Here is a 24,750-nt window from a genome sequence, read left to right on the forward strand (position 1 = left end):
CATTTACATTTTAGATTATCCACTGAGTCAACTGCTCTTACTGGTTGGAAATCCCAACCTCAAGAAAAAAATATAATTATGTCTATTGTTCAGGAGTAAATACAAGAATAATGTTGATCCTATCAACGCTACTATACAAATGAAAAAAAAGTCTTCAAAACTAGTTCATTTATACATAATATGTCCACAACTTACAGGATTTTTCAGTTCTTATTATGCAACTGCAATGAACAACATGGCATGCAAAATGATTTTAATTTTAATAAAAATTTTACTAAATTCTTAACAATTCTTAGTCATCAACATCCAAGCTCTTTTAAACATTATTACACCTGATCCACAACAAAGATACTGACTGACAATCTGCACTTTTACGAAGTCTCCAAAGCACTCAACTTTAAACACAGTGTGCACAGTGACAACATGTCACTCAAATTTACTTCACAGTGGAACTTTACAGCCAACAAATTTACTAAAAACTCAGACACCTTCATATTAAAACCAGTATCAAAATGAGATACTGAAAATAAAAACATTTTGTGTTAAAATTTACACACTATTGAGGTAAAAAGAGGGGTTTTATCTCACAGAGGTATTGAAAGTGGTAACAATTATCAGGTGTTTTCCTTTGTATCAGAACCAAGTTGGAAATTTTAGTATTGTCATGACAACAGTTTTGACGCAGTGAGAAGAAACTGGGAGGGATTTTGAGGCTCCAGAGTCCAGACACCAGAATGTCTGAGTGGGCCACAGCCTCACTGCTGTTGAGGTCAGTCCATGTCCCATAATCACCTGCTCTCACAGAGTTTATGTTTACTGTGTTCAGTGTTGCGCCTCACTCAGTCAGTTGAAATGATAGTAATCTTTTCCTTCTTCCAACTGCAGCGAGGTGAGATTTTTCTCAAAAACACCTCCTGTCAAGTCCTAAAAGTGACACAAAAAGAAAAATTATCTTATGTTTGAAAATCCACAAAACAGAGTTAAATATACTATCTGTTCTTGCATGCTATATGTGGTTATGTTGGGTAATGAGACCTAATTTGACATTATTGTGAATTGGGTGCAGGTGTTTGAATGCAGTTTTTCAGCCAAAATTTAAAGTGAAAGATGGAGTCAAAATCTTGTTTTCTGATTGTAATTACCTTAACTCACAAAAATAGAGCAATTAGTGCCTTGTGAAGTTGGAGGGGGTGCTAGAATTGATGTTTGCAATTGACTGGGACAAGAAATGCACAGAGAGAAAGTGCAGAGAATGCATGTTATAGTGAATGCATAATTTTACAAGATGCTTTGTTCACAATAGAAAAAGATTAATTATGTATTTCACTCTTATCTGAATCCTGGCCTATCTAATGTTTATACAGGCATCATATGATCAAAGTTCAGGCTCCTGTCGCTGCCCATTTCCTGCCCCTGTCCTGCACCAGGCACACGCCCCAGATCATTACGTTGTTAAGTGTAATTACAGACCTATGGGACAGAGGGTCAGAAACAGCAAACATACAACACCCAAACATGTTTTATTGTACTCACCAGTTTAACACAAATGATAAAAGGAGCCAAGGCCTCTTTGAAGTGAACCACTGGGATTTTGGGTTTGGGTCTTTCCTGAAAACACAATGTTGTTTTAATGCGATCAAACTAATTAACTTATTACATAATATTGTGCATGATTTAAAATACCATAGTGATTTGAATTAAAAGTACAGTTTGCACACATTTTTGAGTAGACTTGAGTAGGTTCAGGGAGTATTTCCCTTTAATTCACTTTGTCTAATAGTAAAATGATTATAACTGCATTACCCCATTTTGATTGCACAAAAGGAAGAAGTAAGTATTTCAGTTTAAGTAGTTCCAAGCTCTCACAAACACTATGGACATTAGCATGGTATTAGCATGTATGATTTTTCAGATGTGTGTACATCTGTCAATCAAAGCCAATGTGTTGCTTGCAATATTCTCTATGGGGGAAATAAATATAATACAAATTTATAAGAATAACAAGAAATCAGGTACACCACTTACTTCAAACACTGTTGTAAATTAAATTAAAAAAGCAAACTTGGAGTAACGACATATTTACTGTCCCTAATTGCAAATTTGTCCTCTGCATTAAACCCATTCTTGAATGTTACTGGGGCTTAAACTACCTGCACATTTAAACAGCTATTGTCTTACCTTAGACTCCTCATATGTGTAGAAGCCCTTCTGAATCTTGTTCTCATCCACATCACAAAAAGCTTTGACCTTTGAAAATAACAAAGATTAATATCTCATATTCAAACATTCGTCAAATAAATTCAAATGAAATGGCGTGCCTTCTTCTGATTGGCTGGGCTTAGGCTGCGGTACAGCTTCCGACCCTGTTTGCCAGCATTCCATATGGTAAAGCTCTCCCATTGGGTGAGCACTCTCTCTTGCAGGAAGTCCACTCGCAGCTTCCAAATAGTCTCCCTTAAACATAGAACTTCAGTCAGAAATGCACAAAAATGGTTACAAAAGAATTGGAAATCAAGCATTTTAGATGTGTTGAAAATACTGTTTAATTAACATAAACTGATTATTTAAGGGTCACTCACAGCAACAATTATCCCTTTCCTCATTAGAATGAGGGACATTTCAAAGGTATCACACTTTTGCACATATACAGTCCCTGACAAAAGTCTTGTCGCTTATCCATTTTGTAGAAAAAAAAGCTTATATATAACCTGACTTTAAATTAATCGATTGGTTTTAGAAATGTCTCATATGAAAGCTAAAATCCTCCCAAATTATGCTCAATATACTAAAATAAATTTGCTTCACTGAAAAAAGATTGATCATTTAATGAACACAGAAAAGTCAGATTTTGGCAAGACAAAAGTCTTGTCGCCTTGTCATATGATGCACCCAATCCTAGATTACAGCCTCACCTGTGATCAGATACTGATCAATCAATTAGTGGGTGTGTATAAAAAGAACCCCAGCACACCAGACCTTCACATCAACTGCAACTTGACCTCTGACAACATGCCTAAGATCCACCCTGAGACCAAAGCGTTAATTATCAAGAGGCTGAAGACCAGATCCACTGCTGAGGTGGCTGACACCTTCAATGTGTCTCAGCGTCAAGTACAAAGAATAAGAAAAAGATCTGAAATGACTGGAGATGTTTTTGACAAGCCCAGGTCCGGCAGATCCCGCAAGACAACTGCTCGGGAGGATCGTTTGTTGATTCGAAAATCCAAGGCCAGCCCCTTTTCCACTGCAGCAGAGCTCCACCAGGCCTGGTCACCTCAAGTCCCTGTGTCAACCACAACAGTTTGTAGAATTCTGTCTCGAAATGGCCTCCATGGTCGAATCAGTGCACAGAAACCAGCACTAAACAAAAGGCAATTAAAAAAACATGTGGCATTTGCCAAGGCCCACAGCCTGCTAAAAGGATGGACACTGAAAAAGTGGCAGAAGGTGGATTTCTCAGATGAATCCTCGGTTTAATTACATCACAGCCGCCGCAAATATTGCAGGAGACCTACTGGAGCCCGCATGGATCCAAGATTCACCCAGAAAACAGTTAAGTTTGGTGGCGGAAAAATCATGGTCTGGGGTTACATCCAGTATGGGGGGGTGTGCGAGACATTTGCAGGGTGGAAGGCAATATCAATAGCCTAAAATATCAAGAAGTATTAGCTACCTTTTACATTGCCAACCATAAAAGGGTCAAATTTTGCAGCAGGATGGTGCTCCATCGCATACTTCTATCTCTACATCAAAGTTTCTCAATAGAAAGAGGAAGCATGGAAGGCAAAACCAAAGAATCTTGATGAACTCTGGGAGGCATGTAAGACGCTTTCTTTGCTATTCCTGATGACTTCATCAACAAATTGTATGAATCATTGACGAACCGCATGGATGCAGTCCTTCAAGCTCATGGAAGTCATACAAGATATTAAATATGGATCTCACAGCACCACGACTTAATTCACTGATGTTATGCAACATATTTTTGTATTTGAAGTGAATTATTTGTTCAATTTTCTGTAGGCGACAAAACTTTTGTCTTGCCAAAATCTGACCTTTCTGTGTTCATTAAATGATCAATCTTTCTTCAGTGAAGCAAATTTATTTTAGTATATTGAGCATAATTTGGGAGGGTTTTAGCTTTCATATGATACATTTCTAAAACCAATCGATTAATTTAAAGTCAGGTTATAAGCTTTTGTTTCTACAAAATGGATAAGCGACAAGACTTTTGTCAGGGACTGTATACAATGGGTAGAAGAGACTTTTTTCCATGTTTTTTTTATCAGTTCTTCATAACCATTATGTTTGTAAATGGTATATTTTAAAATGAAAAAAAGAAACCCAATAATGAGAATACAATTGCTTTAATCTTAAGAAATCCTGCTGCAGAAAAGCTCAAATAAAGGTGTGCAGTTTAAGAGAAAGATTGGTGAGGAATTTGACTGGTCAGTATATCCTGTGCTAGCTACAATGAAAACAGATCTTACTAAAAAATTATGACATAAAACCTCATCCATCCATCCATTTTCTTCTGCTTTATCCGGGGCCGGGTCGCGGAGGCAGCAGTCGAAGCAGGGACTCCCAGACTTCCCTTTCCACACACACTTCCTCCAGCTCTTCCAGGGGGACCCCAAGGCGTTCCCAGGCCAGCCGAGAGACATAGTCCCTCTAGCGTGTCCTGGGTCTTCCCAAGGGTCGCTTCCCGGTGGGACATGCCCGGAACGCCCAGGAGGCATCCGGAACAGATGCCCGAGCCACCTCAGCTGGCTCCTCTCGATGTGAAGGAGCAGCGGCTCTACTCCAAGCTCCTCCCGTGTGACTGCGCTCCTCACCCTATCTCTAAGGGACCGCCCAGTCACCCTGCGGAGGAAACTCATTTCTACTGCTTGTATCTTGTTCTTTTGGTCATTACCCAGAGCTCATGACCATAGGTGAGGGTAGGAACGTAGATTGACCGGTAAATCTTCACCTTTCAACTCAGCTCCCTCTTCATCACAACGGTCCGATACAGCGACTGCATCACTGCCGATGCTGCACCGATCCACCTGTCAATCTCACGCTTCATCCTCCCCTCACTGGTGAACAAGACCCCGAGATACTTGAACTCCTCCACTTGAGGCAAGGACTCTCCACCCACCTAGAGAGGGCAAGCCACCTTTTTCTGGTCGAGAACCATGGCCTCGTATTTGGAGGAGCTGATCTTCACCCCAGCCGCTTCACACTCGGCTGCAAATCACCCCAGTGCATGTTGAAGGTCCTGGTTTGATAAAGGACAACATCATCTGCAAACAGCAGAGATGAAATCCTGTGGTCCCCAAACCGGACCCCCTCCAGCCTCTGATTGTGTCTACAAATTCTGTCCATAAAAACAATGAACAGAACCGGTGACAAAGGGCAGCCCTGGTGGAGTCCAACATGCACCAGGAACAGGTCTGACTTACTGCCAGCAATGCGAACACAGCTCCTCCTCCGGTCATACAGGGACCGGACAGCCCTTAGCAAAGGGCCCCGAACCCCATACTCCCAGAGCACCCCCCACAGGACACCATGAGGGACACGGTCAAATGTCTTCCCCAGATCCACAAAGCACATGTGGACTGGTTGGGCAAACTCCCATGAACACTTGAGCACCCGATGGAGAGTATAGAGCTGATCCAGTGTTCCATGGCCAGGACAAAAACCACACTGCTCCTCCTGAATCGGAGGTTCGACTATTGGCCGGATTCTCCTCTCCAGTACCCTAGAATAGGCAAGGCTGAGAAGTGTGATTCCTCTGTAGTTGGAACACACCCTCTGGTCCTCCTTCTTAAACAGAGGGACCACCACCGTGGTCTGCCAGTCCAGAGGTAATATTCCCAACTGCCATGCGATGTTGCAGAGGCGTGTCAGCCAAGACAGCCCCACAACATCCAGAGACTTAAGGTACTCAGGACGGCTCTCAACCACCCCTGGAGCCTTGCCACCAAGGAGCTTGCCAACTACCTCAGTGACTTCAGCCAGGGTGATGGACGAGTCCGCCTCTGGGTCCCCAGTCTCTGCTTCCTCCTCGGACGACATGACGGTGGGATTGAGGAGATCCTCAAAGTATTCCTTCCACCGCCAGACAACATCCCCAGTCGAGGTCAACAGCTCTCCTCCCGCACTGTAAACAGTGTTGGTGAAGCGCTGCTTCCCCCTCCTGAGGCGCCGCACGGTTTGCCAGAATCTCTTTGAGGCCGTCCGTTAGTCCTCCTCCATGGCCTCTCCAAACTCCTCCCACAAACTAACAGGATCTGATAGGACTCCTTCTTCAGCCTGATGGCATCCCTTACTTCCAGCGTCCACCACCGGGTTCGGGGAATGCCGCCACGACAGGCACCGGAGACCTTGTGACCACAGCTACGAGCGGCTGCATTGACAATGGAGGTGGAGAACAGAGACCACTCGGACTCCATGTCCCCAACCTCCCTGGGATCTGGGAGAAGCTCTCCCGGAGGTACGAGTTGAAAATCCTGCTGACAGAGGGCTCTGCCAGATGTTCCCAACAGACCCTCATGATACGCTTGGGTCTGCCAGGTCTTTCCGGCTTCCTCCTCCGCCAGCAGATCCAGCTCACAACCAGGTGGTGATCAGTTGACAGCTCTGCCCCTCTCTTCACCCGAGTGTCCAAGACACGTGGTCGGAGGTCAGATTACACGACTACGAAGTCGATCATCGACCTCCGGCCTAGGGTGTCCTGGTGCCACGTGCACTTATGGACACCCTTGTGCTTGAACATGGTGTTTGTTATGGACAAACTGTGACTAGCAAAGAAGTTCAGTAACAAAACACCACTTGGGTTCAGATCAGGGAGGCCGTTCCTCCCAATCACCCCTCTCCAGGTGTCACTGGCGTTGCCCACATGAGCGTTGAAGTCCCCAGTAGAACAACCGAGTCCTCGGTCGGTGCACCGTCTAGTACCCCTCCCAGGGACTCCAAGAAGGCCAGGTACTCTGCACTGCTGTTCGGCCTGTAGGCCAACACCACAGTGAGAGACCTGTACCCGACCCGAAGGCGCAGGAACATCACCCTCTCGTTCACTGGGGTAAACTCCAACACCTGGCGGCTGAGCTGTGGGGCTATAAGCAAGCCCACAGCTCGCCGCCCCGCCCCGTGGGCAACACCAGAAAAATGGAGGGTCCAGCCCCTCTCGAGAAGTTGGGTACCAGAGTCAAAGCTGTGCATGGAGGTGAGCCCGACTATATCTAGCCGGTACCTCTCAACCTCCCGCACAAGCTCAGGCTCCTTCTCCCCCAGCGAGGTGACATTCCATGTCCCTACAGCCAGGTTCTGTGCCCGTGGACTAGGTCGCCAAGGCCCCTGACCCCGACTGCTGCCTAGTATACATTGCACCTGACCCCCATGAAACCCTTTGCGGGTGGTGAGCCCACAGGAGGGCAGACCCACATCATCTCTTTGGGCTGAGCCCCGTGGGCAAAAACCCAGCCACCAGGCACTCACTTTCGAGTCCTAACCCCAGACAGTCACGGTCCTTGTTATTTCTCTGTTCATAGGGCTTTATGAACTGCCCTTAGTCTGGCCCGTCACCTAGGACCTGTTTGCCATGGGAGACCCTACCAGGGGCATAATACCCCAGGCAACATAGCTCCTAGGATCATTGAGGTTCGCAAACTCCCCCACCATGGTAAGGTGCCAGTTCTAGGGGGAGCATAGAACTGCCACCAACTTAAGTGCAAAAATAAAAATCAATTTCATTCAACCGATACGAAGTAGACCTAAATGTGTTTTTATGTCTGGCTGATTAAACCACTCCAACTTTTTCATTCAGAAAGTTTGACTTTATAAAGCTGGTCACATACTAGTGATCTATGAAATATGTGAATATAAGAATGAAGTATTTTACTGTTGTTTGATCATGGTTACACCAATTGTTAATAAACTTAATATCATAATGTTAATTTTCATAATACTTAATTTACATTTAAATTGTATATTGTGACATTTTACTTGTTTAGATTTGTTTTACACTGACCTCTTATGACCTAATATAATTAAATAGAGTTTTTCATAATAAAAACAAAAATATGAAAGTAATATACCAACTCATAATCAAAACATCAATTTTGGATGTAGTTAAAACAGATTGTTATTAACCTACTTTGAGTGATGTGCACAGCTGCAAAGGCCTTTCGAACTCACCTAAAGCTGTTCACAATCACAGAGGGGCCAAGTAAGACACTTGAAAAATTCCACTTTCTGATCCAGGGTATGCCCAAATCTAATCAAGGGCCTCAAATGACAAACAAACGTAACCCCCCCAGCACTGAAGAGTGTGGGTGGTCCTGATATTGCAATGCTTTTGGTTTTCAATACAGGCTTTGAATGCAGGACGTGACAAAGATGGCATACTGCCTAAATCTATATACAGATGCTAAAACCACTAATACCCTTCAGATCACAACATAGGATCTTAATAACATATACAAGTGGTGTACAAACATATAGGAAAATTCATTAACACGTAAATGGAGTCTTCCCATGGAAAGTCACTTAATTTAACTTTCACAGCACATTTTAAACCTCTTTACTAATATCATTATGACTATGCTTTAAGGATCAACTGTAAACAACACATACAAAAGTCCACTCTGAATACATAAAAACTACTCTAAAGACAGTTTTACAAAAAAAAATTGATGGATGAAACAGAGAAGAGGATTGGGGTGAAGAACTGGGTCAACACAGCTCGAGAAGTGTACAAGTAGGAAAATCAGGAGTAACTTTTGGATGATGTTTTTTGTGTTTTAGATCTTGGAACAAGAAAAGTCCCAGTTACAGAAATGCATTAGTGGAAACATACAAAATAATAATTATAAAAAGAATCAAAATGTAAAAAGTAAAAATGGTATGAGCAAAAATTTTGAATTCAGTAGAAAATGGTAATTCATGTATGTGCAGATTAATGTAGTACATAAGTGTAATGAATAATAATATTCATTTTATACAGATTATATTTCTAGGAGATCATATTAAATCCTATAATGATTTTGGGGTATATAGTATTAAATTATAACACAAGTAGAGTGTGATTTTAAATTTTGTTCATTGTAAACTACAATATTGATCTAAAGCGGCCTAATAATAGAAACTAGTCCACTGACTCCCTGTTCTAAACCACAGAACTAACAGGCCTCTCCCGTTCATAGTCCCCTTTTCACTCTATCAAGAGGCAGATTTTAATTTATGTGTTTTCTTTTTTGAACAATGGCCATGTTTGTATGGTGACATTGTGTATAACCATGTAATGTAAGTATGGGTGAGAACTGAACATTACTAACTCTGAGACGGAGTGAGTGGCAGCCTTTTCGTGATAGCGGTAAACCAACAGACACTGGTTGACCCGCCTCACGCCCAACCCCTGGCGAAGACTGTGGTAGAAGAACAGCAGGTCCTCCGGGACACCCTGTGGAAAGAGGGGAGAGCTAAATGACAGAGCACTTCACAGCGTATGACATAAAAGAATGAACACTGTACCTTGCCTCCTTCGTCAAACTGACCGACTTTGTCAAAACTCAGTCTTGAGCAAAACCACGTGGGCATGATGACTGTTGGCCCATGTGACGTGAGCACCTGACACAAAAGCAAAATTTAATACAGTAAACACAGATTGAAAAATTGTCAGCAATATTCCTAATGTATATCTGATAGGTACTATGGCATTAGGACTTTATAGTCTTTGTAGTTACATCATGATTAAATAGTGGCCACTTTCTCTTTCCACAAGCTGTTGCAATACAGGAAATGGTCAGATCACATAGACAATTTAAGACAGGCCTTCAACAAATCAAGGTACAGAAGTGTTAGAGAAATACAATTTCTGTGCTATACTGAGGGCTCTCACTGCCAGCTCAGCCCTTGGCCTACATAATCAGAGGTATAATACTCCCTACAACAGAGACAGCAGAGCCAGACTGTACTGAGTTAGAGTAGAATGGACAATACCATCATAATGTCTTGTCTTGATAGAATAATATTATTCTGTCACTTTCAGGGTATCTTTTTGAATATGACTTTTTGCATAAATTGATCACAGATTTTGAAGTAATTTTAAGAAATAATACAGTATTAAACAAAATGGAACAATCTTTTGAGAAAGTATCAAACTGGCATCAAGTAACTTTCAAATCATGAACAATTAAACATGTTCAATTTGATTCAGTTCTGGGATAAGCATTTTACAGTGCAGCAAAAATGTGGATGAAGTGACCTCATAATCTTTGACTAATGACTTTGGCTCTTTGTCCACTCCCTTAAACAACCACAGCTCTATTTGCATGGCTAGCTCTCTTTGCCCTGGCCCCTTGATTCATTTGTTCTCCCCTCTCCTCCCCTTTCCTCTCCTCCTCCTCCTCCCATTTTGTAACAGTTGTTCTTTTGCATCTTAATCATAAGGCCATCTCAAGTTGTTCTGTTTCTTTCCTGAAAATCACTCTAGTATTTCTGTGACCTGTCACTAATTCCTATGGCCAAAAACCACTGAGCACATCTGGATTAAGCTAGTTCAACAGCTGGGCCTTTTGTTTCCATAATAGTCCACCTACGTAACTTAGCTTCTTTCTGTCATATTATTGCAGCATGCTGAGAAGCGTGTATACAGTGAAAAGTACTATGATTCTGGGAAGCACACAAAGAGTAGGTGGGGAAATCTCCCATAAAAAGGGGAGGGTAGAGAGGTCACAAGCAACCATAACTAATGTCCTTCAGATGAGTATGTGGCTCAGTACTAGTCCAGGTTTAGGCCCCTGTTTTGTTCCAGGAATTAAACCAATAGAAAAAAGTCTAAGGCAAGTAAAGAAATTAGATATGAGCCAAGAGATTTAATTTATGACTAGGGTATGATCTCATTCTCTGGTTCTAATGTATCGTGCATAAATATTCAGGAATGTTAGAAAGAACTTGGAACTGTTTTTGTAGTGACTTCTGGCTATACACCTCAATAAGATACACAGAAATTGACCAATTGAAATGACAATGTTACTGATAGATGGTAAAACCAGAAGCAAAAACACTGTTTCTATTCTAGCTAGTTTAACAGAGTGAAGCTTTTGTGTTGATACTGCATAGACAGCATCACAAAACCTGTTCATTGTATTTCACTGAGCCAAATTCAATTATATTATTGGATGATTGATCAATTTCAGAATTCACATGGAAATGTTCTCAGCTGCCATGCCAGTCCTTCATTCATCTAATCTAAATAAATTGAGGCAGAGGATGTGATATGGGCCCTGATACATGATGGCTGTTACAATAGTTCACCATTGATGTTCATATGGTTTTCCACTTGTCAGCAACAAAAAGTCAACATGTAGTGGCCACTGTCTCTTTGTAGCAGCAAAACCCAGTGGTGGGACTGTACTGTTTCCTCTGTTGGTTCAGGGGTCATGGCAATGCATAGACATGTTTCTGTGGAAACTGTGAGTACAGGTGTACTTCCTGTTTGTGTCTGAACTGGTAAAAGCCTGGCACATGACCCTATGCCTCCTCTCTGTCCCACACCCCTGTTTAGGACCACTATGCTCAGTTTCCTCTGAATATTCCAGGAACTGAAGTAAGAGTGCTCGTGTCAATTTAATTCACTAGTCTATGGTCAGTTTAATTCAATCCAATCTAGTTTATCTGTAAAACATATTTTATAAACAGACAGTTTCCAAAGTGCTGCACAGAGAGAAATAAAATCAATACTATTAAGGAACAAAAAATGAATAAATGGCTCAGATGCTTAATCTCACTAGTTCTAAAATAATAAAAGCAGTGGAATCAAGAGCAAACAATAATATATAATACACACATAAATAATTTATATATATATATATATATATATATATATATATATATATATATATATATATATATATATATATGTGCGTGTGTGTATATGTATGCAAAAAATATATATATGTATATTAGAATATATATAAAATATATAAAAGTAAGGAGTAAATGAGTAAGGGTAAGCTATTATTGTCATCATAGCCTCATCTCAAATTCACCTGTGTGGAGAGCTGCTCCTGTGTAAGCGTGTTGATCCATCGAGTGTAACGTTCAGTGGAGCCCTCAGGAATCCTCTCAACGCTGCAGCCGATCAGCTGTAATGTACATTATACTCAGTACTGGAATCATGGAAATGATGTACAAGAGAATACAGTCATAGTCCATTCCGAAAAGTCAGTCATGTGCTAGAACAAAATAATTTCATGTTTTTTTTTTGTTTGTTTTTGCTTTTTTTTTTCAATTTACACAATCACCTCAATAAAAAAGGTCACAGATTTTTCACTGCGGAGTGTGTACTGTACAGCTTGAATATATAAAACAAATAAAGCAATCTACTTCACTTAAAGCTTTTAATATTACACAGTGGTATAAAAACAAGATACAGAATACTTTAAAAATATCCAGTTAACATTACAGTTTTAACAAAAGTCATAAAATACTTCCAGCCCAGAAAAGGGAAGGTTGTTTGTGCTTGGCGGCAAGCCTGCTGTCTCCATGCTGTCTCCCTCACTTCCCTCACACAAATGACCTCTGACCCCTGACATGACGGGCCACTCAAACCGTCAACACCGGATACTCAAGCTGCTCTGCATGCCAACTGCATGGAAGCACTCTCTCTAACATACATAAACTTGAGAATATTTTTACATGTAACCTCAAAGGTAAACTCTGTCTAAAGTTCACATTTCAGTTTGTACAAGCGTTACCTTTGTAAAAACATAACATGTTCATTGTTCAGTTTAATAAAGCTGCGATCATGAAATTAACTCATAACTGAAAAAGAGGGCAGTGCCAGAGAAGGAAGTGAGTAAGTGAGCACTTACAGAGTTTGGGTGGAGAAGTGCGGCCTCGTGCTGCAGTCGAACTCTTTGAGGCTTCATTATATCATCCTAATGCACATTTAACAGAATGTTCATCTGAATCACACTGGGGTCACTTTTCACAAAAAGCATTTTTAACAATACCTCCAATTTCAAGAAACTCTTCACATCAAAGTACAGGTCTGCAGTTGCATAAAAACAGAGGAATAAAATCACCTCTCCGCAGATATGACCTATAACTTGGCCTGGTGATGTTACCGGGTAGTTTACATGGAGATAAATACACGTAATGCTATATGGTGGAATAAGGCAATAACATCTCCATGGAGACAAGCAGGTGGTGGTGATCATCCACTTCCAGAAGTTACAGACTGAAAGCACCATTCCTTCAATTTGTACATTTAGATTAATAAAATAAAATATTAAACAAATATAAGGGGGGAAATACCTTTCTGCAGAATATGCACATTGTTTTTGTTTTTTTTTCAAACTATGAAGGCTCCAGTTAACTGCTCAATGAGACAGTTAAAGCAGAGCAGAGTTAGATACACACCGAGATGTTGAACACATATCCAGTACCGGTCTCCTTAATCATGACTTTGACACAAACGTCAAACAGACACTCGGCTACAGAGATTTCCCCCAAACAAAGTGTGTAGATATTTGGACAGGGTAACACAATCTAATATGTGTGCATTCACTACTGTATGAGTTATAAACTACACCTGGAGAGTGAAACGAAACACGTCCTCAAATACTCTCAAAATGTACTCACAGCATCTTGGAAACATAAGTATTCTCCACAGCTCTGGGATATCGCCTGGTTCTTTGCAAACCCCACTAAAAGGCAGAACAAGTGTCATTTAAGTATCCAAAACATTCACTGTTAGGTCAGTATTACCCACTAACACTTAAACAACTCACAAAATGCAAAATACCAGTTTAAGGCAAAATTATTTATTTAAGGACTTCAGGGAATCACATGCAGATTTACTGAAGCAAGGCTGTTCACTGACCTCCATTTGGTTGAGCAGAGATGTGACCAGAGATCTTCAGTGAAATGCCCTTTGTCTCAAGCCTTTCTCTCCAGCCCTCCACTATTTTCCTGGAGTCATCCTCAAATAAACAAAGAAACAAATTAGTTTTGAGTTTAGATTAAATTCCATTACAACATGGCCACATGGACTACCTACGAACAACCTAAATTCAAATCTGGTTTTGGTCAATTATCTAAACTTTTATGTTTAACTTTAACTTTAAATAAAAAATAGTATTGATGTGAAACATCTACATGAAACATGGTTTAATCAGCAGTTTACATACAGTTTATCTTGAAACGAGATAATAGGAGGGTAGCAAATAAGACTATAAGCCTAATGTGTAACAGGTACAGAGACACATACAGTGCTGGCATCGTCAAAGACCGACAGCTCCATGGATCCAGTGAAGTCCTGGTGCAGGATGGACTCTAGACACTCTTCTAACCAATGAGCTGCATTGTGCACTGGCATGATGATACTCTGAGCAGAGCAACAATAATCACGATTAACAAATGAAAGTGTATTTACAAGGCAATCTCATTATGTGACCAGCTGCCCACTAAACTACAATTTATTATCAATCACCCACCACGTCCACTCGCGCTCTCTCTCCCTCTAGGTTCTTTTCAGTCGCTGTTACATTCTCGCAGCTTCGAGGCCGTTTAGGTTTGGGAGAGTCCATGGTTCGCTGTTTTTATTAAATTTACCTAACATAGAAAACAGCCCCCGTTCAAAGCCACTTAGTGTAAACTAAGTGAATAATGTTCGCAAGTAATGATTGAGTGTAACAGCATAATTGAAAACAATATAAAAAGGTTTTGTGAATTGTGAGTACATACGAGAATCCTCCACCAGACGCATGTGGCTTGCTGTTTTGCGCCACTTCCGCAAATAGAAGATCCTGCGTACCCTGATTGGCTCTTTTGGAAAACGGACCGGCCTCTGATTCGTCCACCCCTACGTCCTTAATATTACATCATATTTTTCTGCAATCAGAAATCTTCAAGCTCTATAATATTATATACAGCTAAAACGTAAAACAGATAATAAAATAATACTACTACTAGATTGAACAAAAAGATTATGTTAACCAGCACTGTTGTCTGGTGCAATTATAGGTTAGTATATTTAAATGTAACAAAAGACATACTATTAGACAAAGAATACCCATATGCCATGGATCTATTAAATAAAACCCCGGGTAGATTTGTATTTGACTCGCTCTCGTCACCACAGTCTGTACTTTAGTCTATGCTTGACACGAATACAAAAGTGACGTTTATGCCACACAAAGTTCAAACAGCCAAAACTTAAACATGCATTCCATACAGCAAGTTGTGTTTATTGCAACTCGTAAATGTCTTTATAAAGAGATGTTTGCGACATTTTAATTCAAAATTCCTCGTGTATGTATCTTTTTTCAACGTTTTGCTGCCATCTAGTGGACACTTACTCACTCAGCCAGTCAGTCAGTCAGTGTTTTGCAGAAATACAACGGTATAGAGATGTTAGATGATGTTAAGTGATCCATAAAATATGAAAACGATTTAAAAGATTTTGCAAACACCATATATTTATTGATATTTATAATACTTAATAGGTACTCCTCTAATAAATACATATGTACGAGGCCTGTTTTTATTGGCAGGCATTTCACATTCATACCAGGTTCAGTGCAGCCCATGAATCCAAACCAAACAACCCCCATTAGAACACTAACATTATGGTCTTACCGCTTCATCTGCTCTGCGGGTATACAATTAAATTTTTGGTTTCTGATTGCCCTGGCTTTATTCAAAATTTTGACAACCTGGTGGGCTATGAAACTAATGGTAGTCAAACCTGAAGAATACAGGGAGAAAACAACTTTAAATTTAGATAATTGTTGAGGTTGGTTTCCAACCTGACATAAACATGTTGTAGCTAACTGGCTATAACCGAGGCTATACTATCTCATTCTGAGTCAGACACGACGCAGAGTAACAAGGCGATTACCATAAATATGTATTCATAGTATATAGGGCTACCTGAGTCACTAATTCATCCAAGAAGTGCCTGTTAATTTACTACCATTTCCATATACTTCAGCTGTGCTAAAAATGTTCAATATACTAATTGTCTGGTTGGAATAAAAATAATTAAGTTACTCTCTGGTTGGTTAGGGTAAAAGGTGGAGAGTCCCGTGGGAGGGGAGGGTGCATTCATGCTTGTGTCGGTGAAGCAGCAACAGAGGGTGACAATCACAAGTGTGTGGTAGTGTCATATCTTTCAGAAGGGAACAGACGGGTGGATACGGGGTGGTCAGGCGGGATAAAGGCATTGAAGAGACCCTGTGTTTTTAAAACGTTTACCGTTCATAGCAGCCAGTGTATCTTTTATATTAAAGACCCACTGATACATTAGTCAGTTCTGCATGACATCAACCCAGGTTTGAAATTAAAGTGGCTGATTTATCCAAGAGTTCAGAGGAAAGGGTTGTTGCTGTGGGCCTGTGTGCGTGGAACCTGCCGCGGAGAGAGAGGCAGCAGGGGCTGGGGCAGGTTCGTGGGCATTTCTAGAATGGCTGCAGGAGGCTGAGTGAATGACGAGGGCAAAACGGGTAGCTGGTGGTGCAGGGGTAGAGGCAGAGAGGGGCTGTAAGAGAGCATATGAGGCGGCAGCGGAGATGTCGAAGCCGGGCGCATCTGGTTCAAAGTGAGGCGAGGCTGGTCACAGTGGAAAGGGTTTGTGGGAGAGGGACTGCTCAGACCTGGGGAGAGAAAGGCTCTGTTAGACTTGCATTAGATGGACACATAATTGGATGGATTATAAAAATATAAAATATATGAAAAAACAGAGAACATTTCTTTAAAGTAAAATTTTGAATATCTCAATTTCATTTCATAGTTGTTGCAAGTTTTTAGACATAAACAACCAATAACTTACAATTCATTATATCATATTTTATTTAATATTTTAATAATTTGTTATGGATGTCAGACCTTCCTGAAGTTTCTGTTGTGACTTGTTAAATGTTTATTCCTAAGGGAACACAGATTATCATGGAGTATCATTGCGAGCCCTATTGGTAATTGCACTGTGTGAACCCACACCTGAGAGGAAGGGGTTGTTGTGCGTCTTTGTGGGTGGGTTTGGAGGAATGAGTGTGTCCAGATTGACCAGTGAAGCTCCTGTAGGGCCCAGGAACGCCTCAGGGGTCCTACACATCCGAGTAACAGGGGTGCTCAGAGGAGGCGCCAGTCGAGACAAATTAAACATCTCTGGGCTGGCTGTGTCCCTTCCATTGATTTGCGGTTTGGCCGAGGGTTCAGTCCCAAATGGATCTGATTCGCCCACAGCAAATGGGTCTGAGAGGGACTTGGCACTGAACAGCTCAGCATCTAGATTAAAACATTTAGGTTAGGTTTGTCAGTTATTACGACATATGCATTCTTACCAGATAGATCACTGTTTATGCCGGTTCTGTTTTCTCAGACAGATATTAACTACAGCACCTGTGGGACTGGCGGGCAGAGGAGAGTTCACTTGAGGATATTCTTGTTTGGACTCATCTTCATTTTGTGCTATAAATGGACCTGCCACACCATTGTCTGGAGAGAAACAGAATGTACTATTTAGTTGTATGTTCACCATTATTTAAAAGAAGTTGATAAATAAATAAATGTATATTTGTAAATGCCTAACCAGTCTCAGATGGGCTATGCCACTCATCATTGTTGACCGCTCTAGATGAGGGGGGCGCCGCTTCCCACGGGTCTGTGCTAGAGCTGGAGCATGAGGGCCAAGGATTTGATGATTTGGAACGTGAAGGTGTGGGTTCTGTCCAAGGACTGCCCCTTACAGTATGGGTATGAGCGCCTGTATAAATATTATATATAGATATGTAATATAAAGGTATATAAATTATCCTAAACTGTAATAAAAAGCATTTATCCCAATATGTGGGACATGTCACTAACCAACAGAGTTCCAGGGGTCACTGTTGGGCTCACTGACTGCTTTCGAGCTCCATGGGTCCGAGGAGGGAGGAGGACCCTCTGGTGAGGGCCCAAAAATGTCAACTAGGTCCAGCATGGCTGACTGCAAAGACACTTGATTTAAGTTAAGGAGTCACAAACATGCTTTTTTTTTACTGTATGTAATAAAAACAATGGGTATGGCTGAATGAGCATGTTAGACACTGCCCATGTATCTTGAGCCTTTAAACGGGTGACACATAGACATGTTTAAGGCAGTCAGCCCAGAGATCATAAGGTAATAGCAATTACAAAAGACCAGTGGTTTATAAATGTCTGAACAAGAGGCTTTTGCTAATAGGTTCAATGTCAAAGTATATCTGTAAACACAATTTTATTGAATGAATAAAATTCCTTTTACCTATATGTAGAGCATCTGGTGTGTGTTATTGATGTGCTCACTGGGCACAGAGCTAAAGAGGCTGATAAGGACTGTGCTTTCAGGCAAATGTCATACTGAGCTCAAGGTTAAAGATGGTGGAGTAATTATCATGCATCAGGCACAACTTTGTACTCAGCTCTTTTCTACTGTTACAGCTGAAGATCACTTATTATGCTGATTTATGTTCTTAGTCTTTTCACGGTCCAAACTTCACTGCGCTTTTTACATTTTGTCCAAGAACCACCCACAAAACCAAAAGCCGCCCACTACTCCATGCTCTTACGCACATAGTGAACCCATAAGTCTTGAATTCACCCACCCAACCACCCACACACACACACACACACACACACACACACACACACACACACACACACACACACACACACACACACACACACACACACACGCACACACACACACAAAGTATATTAAAATCACCTCCTGCGCTCCTGACTGGCTCTCTCTGCGGCTCTCGTCCAAGGCCTTCTGCAAAAGAGACTCGTCTCCTTGGCGACAACGTTGTTCCTGCAGGTGGAGGACAGCTTTCAGTTAGGCAGTGAAAAGCTAAAAAAACATTTATTCAAGCCTAGTAGCAATTATACATAAAAGTGATGAAGTAGAAATTTGAATAAAATAGCCTAGCAGGTCCTTTCCCTGTTACCATAGAGATGAGTGAAGACACACAAATACAGATTGTTAAGACTTTGCCATCAACAAATCTTTTTTTTCCTACTTGTTTTACTATATTGTTATATATAATAAACAATAAAGTTAAACAAATAAAAAAAAAACTTGTGTCTTCATCTGTTTCTATGGTAACAGGGAAAGGAATGCGAAAGGGATAGGCGGGAGTATATATTTACACAGATTCCTCCTTATTGAATTTGTTATGACAAAAAAGTCTATATAAGTTGATATTGAATGTGAGTGCAAATTATATTTTGTAAAAGATGTGCTTTACCTTTTGGCTCTCCTCTCGACTCATTGCAAGGGCCAGCTGTAGCTGCAACTCCTCTTCTCCAGTGGTCTGGGGTCTGGCCTGCTCCAGGTCTGACGCTGCTCGTGGAGAGGAGGAGGACGCTAAATAAAACAGAGACAATAAGAGACCTCTCTAATATAAGTGGTGGAGGATCATGAGGCACAGGGGGCTGAAATGAATCTCCTCCAGCCTACGCTGCAATGTTGACAGTGCAACTGCTGAACAGTGCTGGTTAAGCCACAATACTTAGTTTCAGCAAAAATGTTCAATGGCACCTAGTGGAATACCAGTGTGTACCTTACATTAGACATTTGCTCAGAGGTGTTGTGCCAGGAATGACATCAGTGCTCACAGTTAAAGGAGGAAGGGGAGCCTCTGGAGCGACTGAACTCTTCTCCATACAGGACAGCCATGCTCGGCTGGCTGGTGCGTCTGCCTGGATGGTAGGATGGAGGGATGCCCCCATATGCTCCCCCCGCGCTGCCCCCTCCACTGCCTCCACCCGCCATCCTCTCTTTGGTCTTCAAGGCCTGGCTCCGCTCCTGGCGCAGCCGCTCCTCATCCTTCAGGAGACACACCAACTGCCGGGCCTTTTCTCGCACATTAGCCCCTTGATCACGACCATCACGGTCTATGTACTGAAAGTCTCGAAGAGTCTATCCAATAAAACCAAGAATCAGCAGGTAAGTACAAGCTCAGGGTAAATTTTACTTTATAGAGTTGGACATATTTTTGTACACACTTATCAGAGATAGCAGTATGATGATTTTAATTACAAAGCTGATGTGTTAGATGTCTAAAATACTGTATCACCATCTTCCAAATCACTTTACACACCAATGATGAGCAGGCCATCATGTAGTAAATTTGTTTGTATGTGCCCATGCACGTAGTAGAAGATACAGTATGTGGCAAACATGCCCTTATAGAATCAAAGGTTATATCTGATACAAAATTAAGCACAAGCTTTTTTGTAGCTTGAGGGCCTCTTTTTAAATAAAATAATCCATCTGTCTATCAACTACTAAATCAAGTACCTGTATGGTGAAAGCATTTTCTCGACATTGTTGAGCTACTCTTTCAGATCCTGTCTTCAACAAATAATCCAGCAAGGTTAGGGCCTGTACAGAAGTTAACATTGTCAGTTGATGTTAATTAACTTATACAGTATAGCAGTTTTGTGATCTTTTAATATAAAAATTACCTTGTATACGTGTCTCCAGTTCTTCCCACTGTCATTGAGCCGCTTCCACACCATGCCCATGACCTCAGCAAATGCAACTACATTGAAGGTCAGGTCAGCGATTTCTGACATGAGCGAGGAGGATGGGCCCCATGGATCATTTGACGTGGCCTCCCGGACCTACACAGCACAACAACATGCAGTTTTGTCTCACTCAGTACCAGCAGCAGAGTGCACAACACAGTTTAAGCACAAATCAAGTCAAGTTTTTTTTTTAACAATGGTCCAGCAAGATGAGCACTTTTGTATGTTTGACTAATAGTGAGTTTAATTCCTGACTCAGAGCTTTGTTTCCCTGTTTCAGAAAAGAGGTTTCGAGTAGAGTTAGACCACTCTGAGTTTGTCTGCTTTGAGTTTAGATGAGGAGCAAAGCCATGATCAATAGATCAAAGAAAAGAGGATTTACCATGGAAAAGGTAAACCAGAGGAGGCTTCCATCTTAGAAGGGCAAGACGTCATGTGACTGTGGACAGGTTAAATTCAGGTTTGATATTATGCAATGTTAAATAATACTTTAATGAATAACTATGATGCATTAAATGACCTTTACAGTTGTAATTTTGTACAAATGCTGTTGTTTAATATTTTAAAACATAATAAAAGTATTAATTACGCACTTTGCACATGTTGCATTTAAAGGTTTGGTATACAGTATTTTGGGGGCATTTGGAGTGTAGTAACATAAACTGTACTTTAATATGTAACATTAAATACATGTATTAAATTAAGGCAACATTTAGCCTAACTAAATTCATTGATTCAACTGCTTGATATCAAGATGATAAACTTGACTAAGACCCCTTTTCAGGGTCTGAGTTTGAACCAAACCTGCTTCTTGACATAGGACCCATGCTTATTAATGGACTTCAACAAAAGTTACAGTTTATATGACAGATTATATCAACTGCTATTTTTCTTCTATTCATGGGTTTCATCTTCCTGTTACATGCAACATTTTCTCATTCTCATTCATTCTCATTTCATCATTCGGAAACCCATGGATAGTTCTTTGGCAGAAAGAGTGACAACTGTACAAATACAAAACAACTATGCCATTTTTGTTAAAACTTTAACAGTTTAAATATTCAAAAGTATGTTTTTATGACTGAAGAATATCAAAAACATTTCAATAAAATGAATGTGAAGACATGTAATGAATAATGAATAAAAGAGTGATGTGTCTGAGAGAGAGGCTAATTTTAAACAGAGCATTTTAGAGTAGACTGTGTCAAAGTTATATAAACACATAAAGTACCTTGATCTCCGCCTCTGAATAGTTGTGCACAATATTCTTCACCTGTCGACGCAGGGCAGAGGTTGTCATGGCGACCTGTGTCGGTGGTAAAAGGGAGCGAAGAACAAACACGGACCAGCCGCAAGTGAGGGAGACACAGTATCTTCCGCTTTCTCAGGATGAAAAAGGACATCCCTAGAAGTCAATCACAATACTATTATATGGATTAGGATGGAACAAACAAAAAACTAGTATGTGTTCTAATAGTGCTGCAATTGCAACTATCCTTATAATTATTAGTTGATAAGATTATTATTCTTTCATTAGTTTACTAATCAACCTAAATATTCAACTGTGAGAGAGATTTTAAGTAATTATTATTTCATTATAACCCCATATATATTCTTTTTATACCTGTGTTCCTTATGATAAATCTCTATTCACAAAATTTGTAATGTGTCCAGTCACATAACGATGATCAATTATTACATTTCAGTTGATTATAATCAAATTAGTCACTGCCACCATATTGTAAACCAGACCTGGGCATTGTACAGCTCCCGGGCCGCAAATGGGTTTGGTTGACTCTGACCGACCAGTTTAAGATCATTTGGAATTACAAAATAAACATATTTTATAATTTTACCTCATGCATGGACTAAAGCTGGGATGTTTTTTTTTTTTATGACATATTTTGTAAGGCAACTTCATTCTTACCAGTCTTACCAGCTTGTCAAAACTATGTTATTTACTGCTTTTTATAAAGAAATACAGTTCATATTATGCAGAATTGAGTTAAGCATTTTGGCCCAGCCCTCCACAATATTTTCTGTTTCTCATGTGGTCCCATGGAAAAAATAATTGCCCACCCCTATTGTAAACACTCCAAATACCAGCTGCCTTCACAATAAAGTAGGTCATCCAAAAGCAGTTTCTCAGGTGTCTGATCAAACTTAACATTCACTTCTTTTATTCAGGCCAGCTCTTTCTCTCACAGGCAAAAGAGACAATGCAGACTCCCAATCCACTTTCACACATGGGCCCTGGGGATCCCATCACTGAGAGCAACAGAGATACTTTTCACTCACAAGTTCTATACAGACATTAACCATCAACCACAACCAAACCATTTCTCTGTACTAGTGGTGGCCTATCTATTCTGTAATGCAAGCCAAATAATTGTTTATAATTTCGCTTTCTTTTTCTATTATTTATCTTCTTTTGTTCAAATATGTAAAATATGTTTGAAGATGTCTGGAAGTGCACCTGCATGATTCTTTATTGAGCGAGATACGTTTTATGCCATACTGTAGAAGTCTATAAGAGTTAAATAAGAGTCAGGTTTGTGGAAATGCAAGCCCACTCAAAGTATGGACATGTGGTTCTACATTTGTCAGTGCAATACAAAAAAAATGAAATTTAAATAAGGAATAAGGAATGAACAATAAATTAATAATAATAATTATATCTATCTATCTATATATCTATATCTATATATATATATCTATATATATATATATATATATATCTATATATATATATATATATATATATATATATAATATAAAAAAATTATGCTGTGTTTTTTGTCCAGTGTTATTCTAAAAAGTTACATGTGACTTTAACTTAACTTGAAAAAAGCACAAAACAGACCGTCCTTGCTACACTGACCTCACAGCTGCAAAAGGAGAAAAACAAAGTGAAACGGACACAAACCAAGAGCAAAATAGAAACTGTGCTTCAGCAACTTCAGACAATATCACCTTTCTGCGACTTCATGTTGTGCCATGATGAGACTACACACTGCTGTGCTGTGCAGGCTGAATCTGACGTCTCCAAATACTCTCTCTCTGTGTGTGTGTGTGTGTCTATTTGTCTATTAGCCAACAGACAAATCAAAAAAGCCTATGAACAGAATGAGGAAATTTCTCTTGGGCTAGAGTAAAAATTGAGAGAGACAAGAGACAATACAACAATACGCATTAATATGTTATATAATATAATATAGCATTAATATGTTATTAGAATTTCATTGCAGTATTTAGATAACAAGCAAATCAGTCTCTGCCTGCTATGGGTTTGATAAAACAACAAACTAAAAGAGTGATTTCAGAACTTGGCCACATAAAAATGTCTCGAAAAAAGACAAGATCCCTTATAATAGCAACAGAGCTCCAAGGTCATACGTTCCCTGCAAGAACCCGACTTAATCTGAATTGTTTCTTTTGGTCAAAACTACTGGCACCTACAGACGCTCTTCTCTGATGCGTCAAAACTACTCACTCTTTACGTCACTTCGTCATGCACGCTGAACAGAGCGCATGCGCTTTAATCGCAGGTATGTTCAGGTGGCTGAGGGCACAAGGATGGGGTCTGCATGAGGCAACACTGCCACAGTCAATCAGAGACGCCCCCTTTGCGGATGAGAGCACGTTACCTTCAGATGCGTTTGACTGTATCCCACTTAAAATTCTGATTAAACAAAACGACCATGAACACACACATGCTATCCCAAAGTAGAAATAGCAGTCACTTACAGCGTGTCCCTACCTCAGCCATCACCCATCTTGCCCGGTACACCGAGCATCTTCAGCGCTCGGCTCCTTCCTTTCGAGCTCTCTTCAGCGTCGACAGCAGCTTAGCATCCCCTCGCCGGGATATGGGTTCTGCCGACAACCAGTTATCCCTGCACCGCTTTATAGTGAATACAACCGCTGTAAATCTACAGTACAGTAACGGGAACAGGCCTACTCCGAATGATTGGGGCTACTCACGCGGCCAAACAGTGCTAACATCCGCATAGGACAAGGATAGCCACACGACCCTCTCTCTCAACCCCTCTCTCACGCACTCACGGCCCGGGAAGCTGCACTCGGAGCGCGCACAGCAATCACAACGCGGTGCGTAAAAGAGGGGCGGTACGTGAGAAGCGTCATGTGCAAAGTCAGCATCCCCGTTAACCGAGTGTCATCCAATCAAAAATGACATCGGCAGCA

The 24,750-nt window shown here is 40.7% G+C and overlaps 2 protein-coding genes across 4 annotated transcripts; both read right to left on the reverse strand.

The window, feature by feature from the left end:
- Positions 1-160: 160 nt before the first annotated feature.
- b3gntl1 (UDP-GlcNAc:betaGal beta-1,3-N-acetylglucosaminyltransferase-like 1) lies at positions 161-14,780 on the reverse strand. 2 transcript variants are annotated; one of them, XM_055157928.1, is made up of 13 exons: positions 14,737-14,780; positions 14,487-14,604; positions 14,261-14,377; positions 13,874-13,973; positions 13,633-13,697; positions 12,861-12,926; positions 12,036-12,131; positions 9,517-9,612; positions 9,321-9,445; positions 2,319-2,454; positions 2,179-2,247; positions 1,534-1,608; positions 161-924 (listed from the first exon to the last, which is right to left on the reverse strand). In XM_055157928.1, the coding sequence occupies exons 2-13, from the start codon at positions 14,577-14,579 to the stop codon at positions 844-846; spliced, it is 1,119 nt and encodes a 372-aa protein (XP_055013903.1). In that variant the 5' UTR covers positions 14,580-14,604; positions 14,737-14,780; the 3' UTR covers positions 161-843. The 2 variants fall into 2 exon arrangements, with proteins under 2 accessions (XP_055013903.1, XP_055013904.1); XM_055157929.1 differs by lacking the exon at positions 14,737-14,780 and having other exon boundaries at positions 170-924; positions 13,874-13,962; positions 14,487-14,517.
- Positions 14,781-15,452: 672 nt separating this feature from the next.
- epn3b (epsin 3b) lies at positions 15,453-24,615 on the reverse strand. Of its 2 annotated transcripts, XM_055158225.1 has the most exons (14): positions 24,529-24,608; positions 23,518-24,448; positions 23,386-23,432; positions 21,776-21,949; positions 20,482-20,640; positions 20,315-20,398; positions 19,630-19,933; positions 19,260-19,378; positions 18,737-18,823; positions 17,857-17,977; positions 17,582-17,755; positions 17,392-17,487; positions 16,990-17,277; positions 15,453-16,646 (listed from the first exon to the last, which is right to left on the reverse strand). In XM_055158225.1, exons 4-14 carry the CDS (start codon positions 21,842-21,844, stop codon positions 16,360-16,362), a joined length of 1,788 nt encoding a protein of 595 aa, XP_055014200.1. In that variant the 5' UTR covers positions 21,845-21,949; positions 23,386-23,432; positions 23,518-24,448; positions 24,529-24,608; the 3' UTR covers positions 15,453-16,359. The 2 variants fall into 2 exon arrangements, with proteins under 2 accessions (XP_055014200.1, XP_020786988.1); XM_020931329.2 differs by lacking the exon at positions 23,386-23,432 and having other exon boundaries at positions 24,292-24,615.
- Between the last annotated feature and the right edge of the window lie 135 nt (positions 24,616-24,750).

This window comes from Boleophthalmus pectinirostris, unplaced genomic scaffold, assembly GCF_026225935.1.
Source record: "Boleophthalmus pectinirostris isolate CB_2022bp ecotype Guang Dong unplaced genomic scaffold, ASM2622593v1 HiC_scaffold_22, whole genome shotgun sequence".
In the NCBI taxonomy this organism is placed as follows: Eukaryota; Metazoa; Chordata; class Actinopteri; order Gobiiformes; family Gobiidae; genus Boleophthalmus; species Boleophthalmus pectinirostris.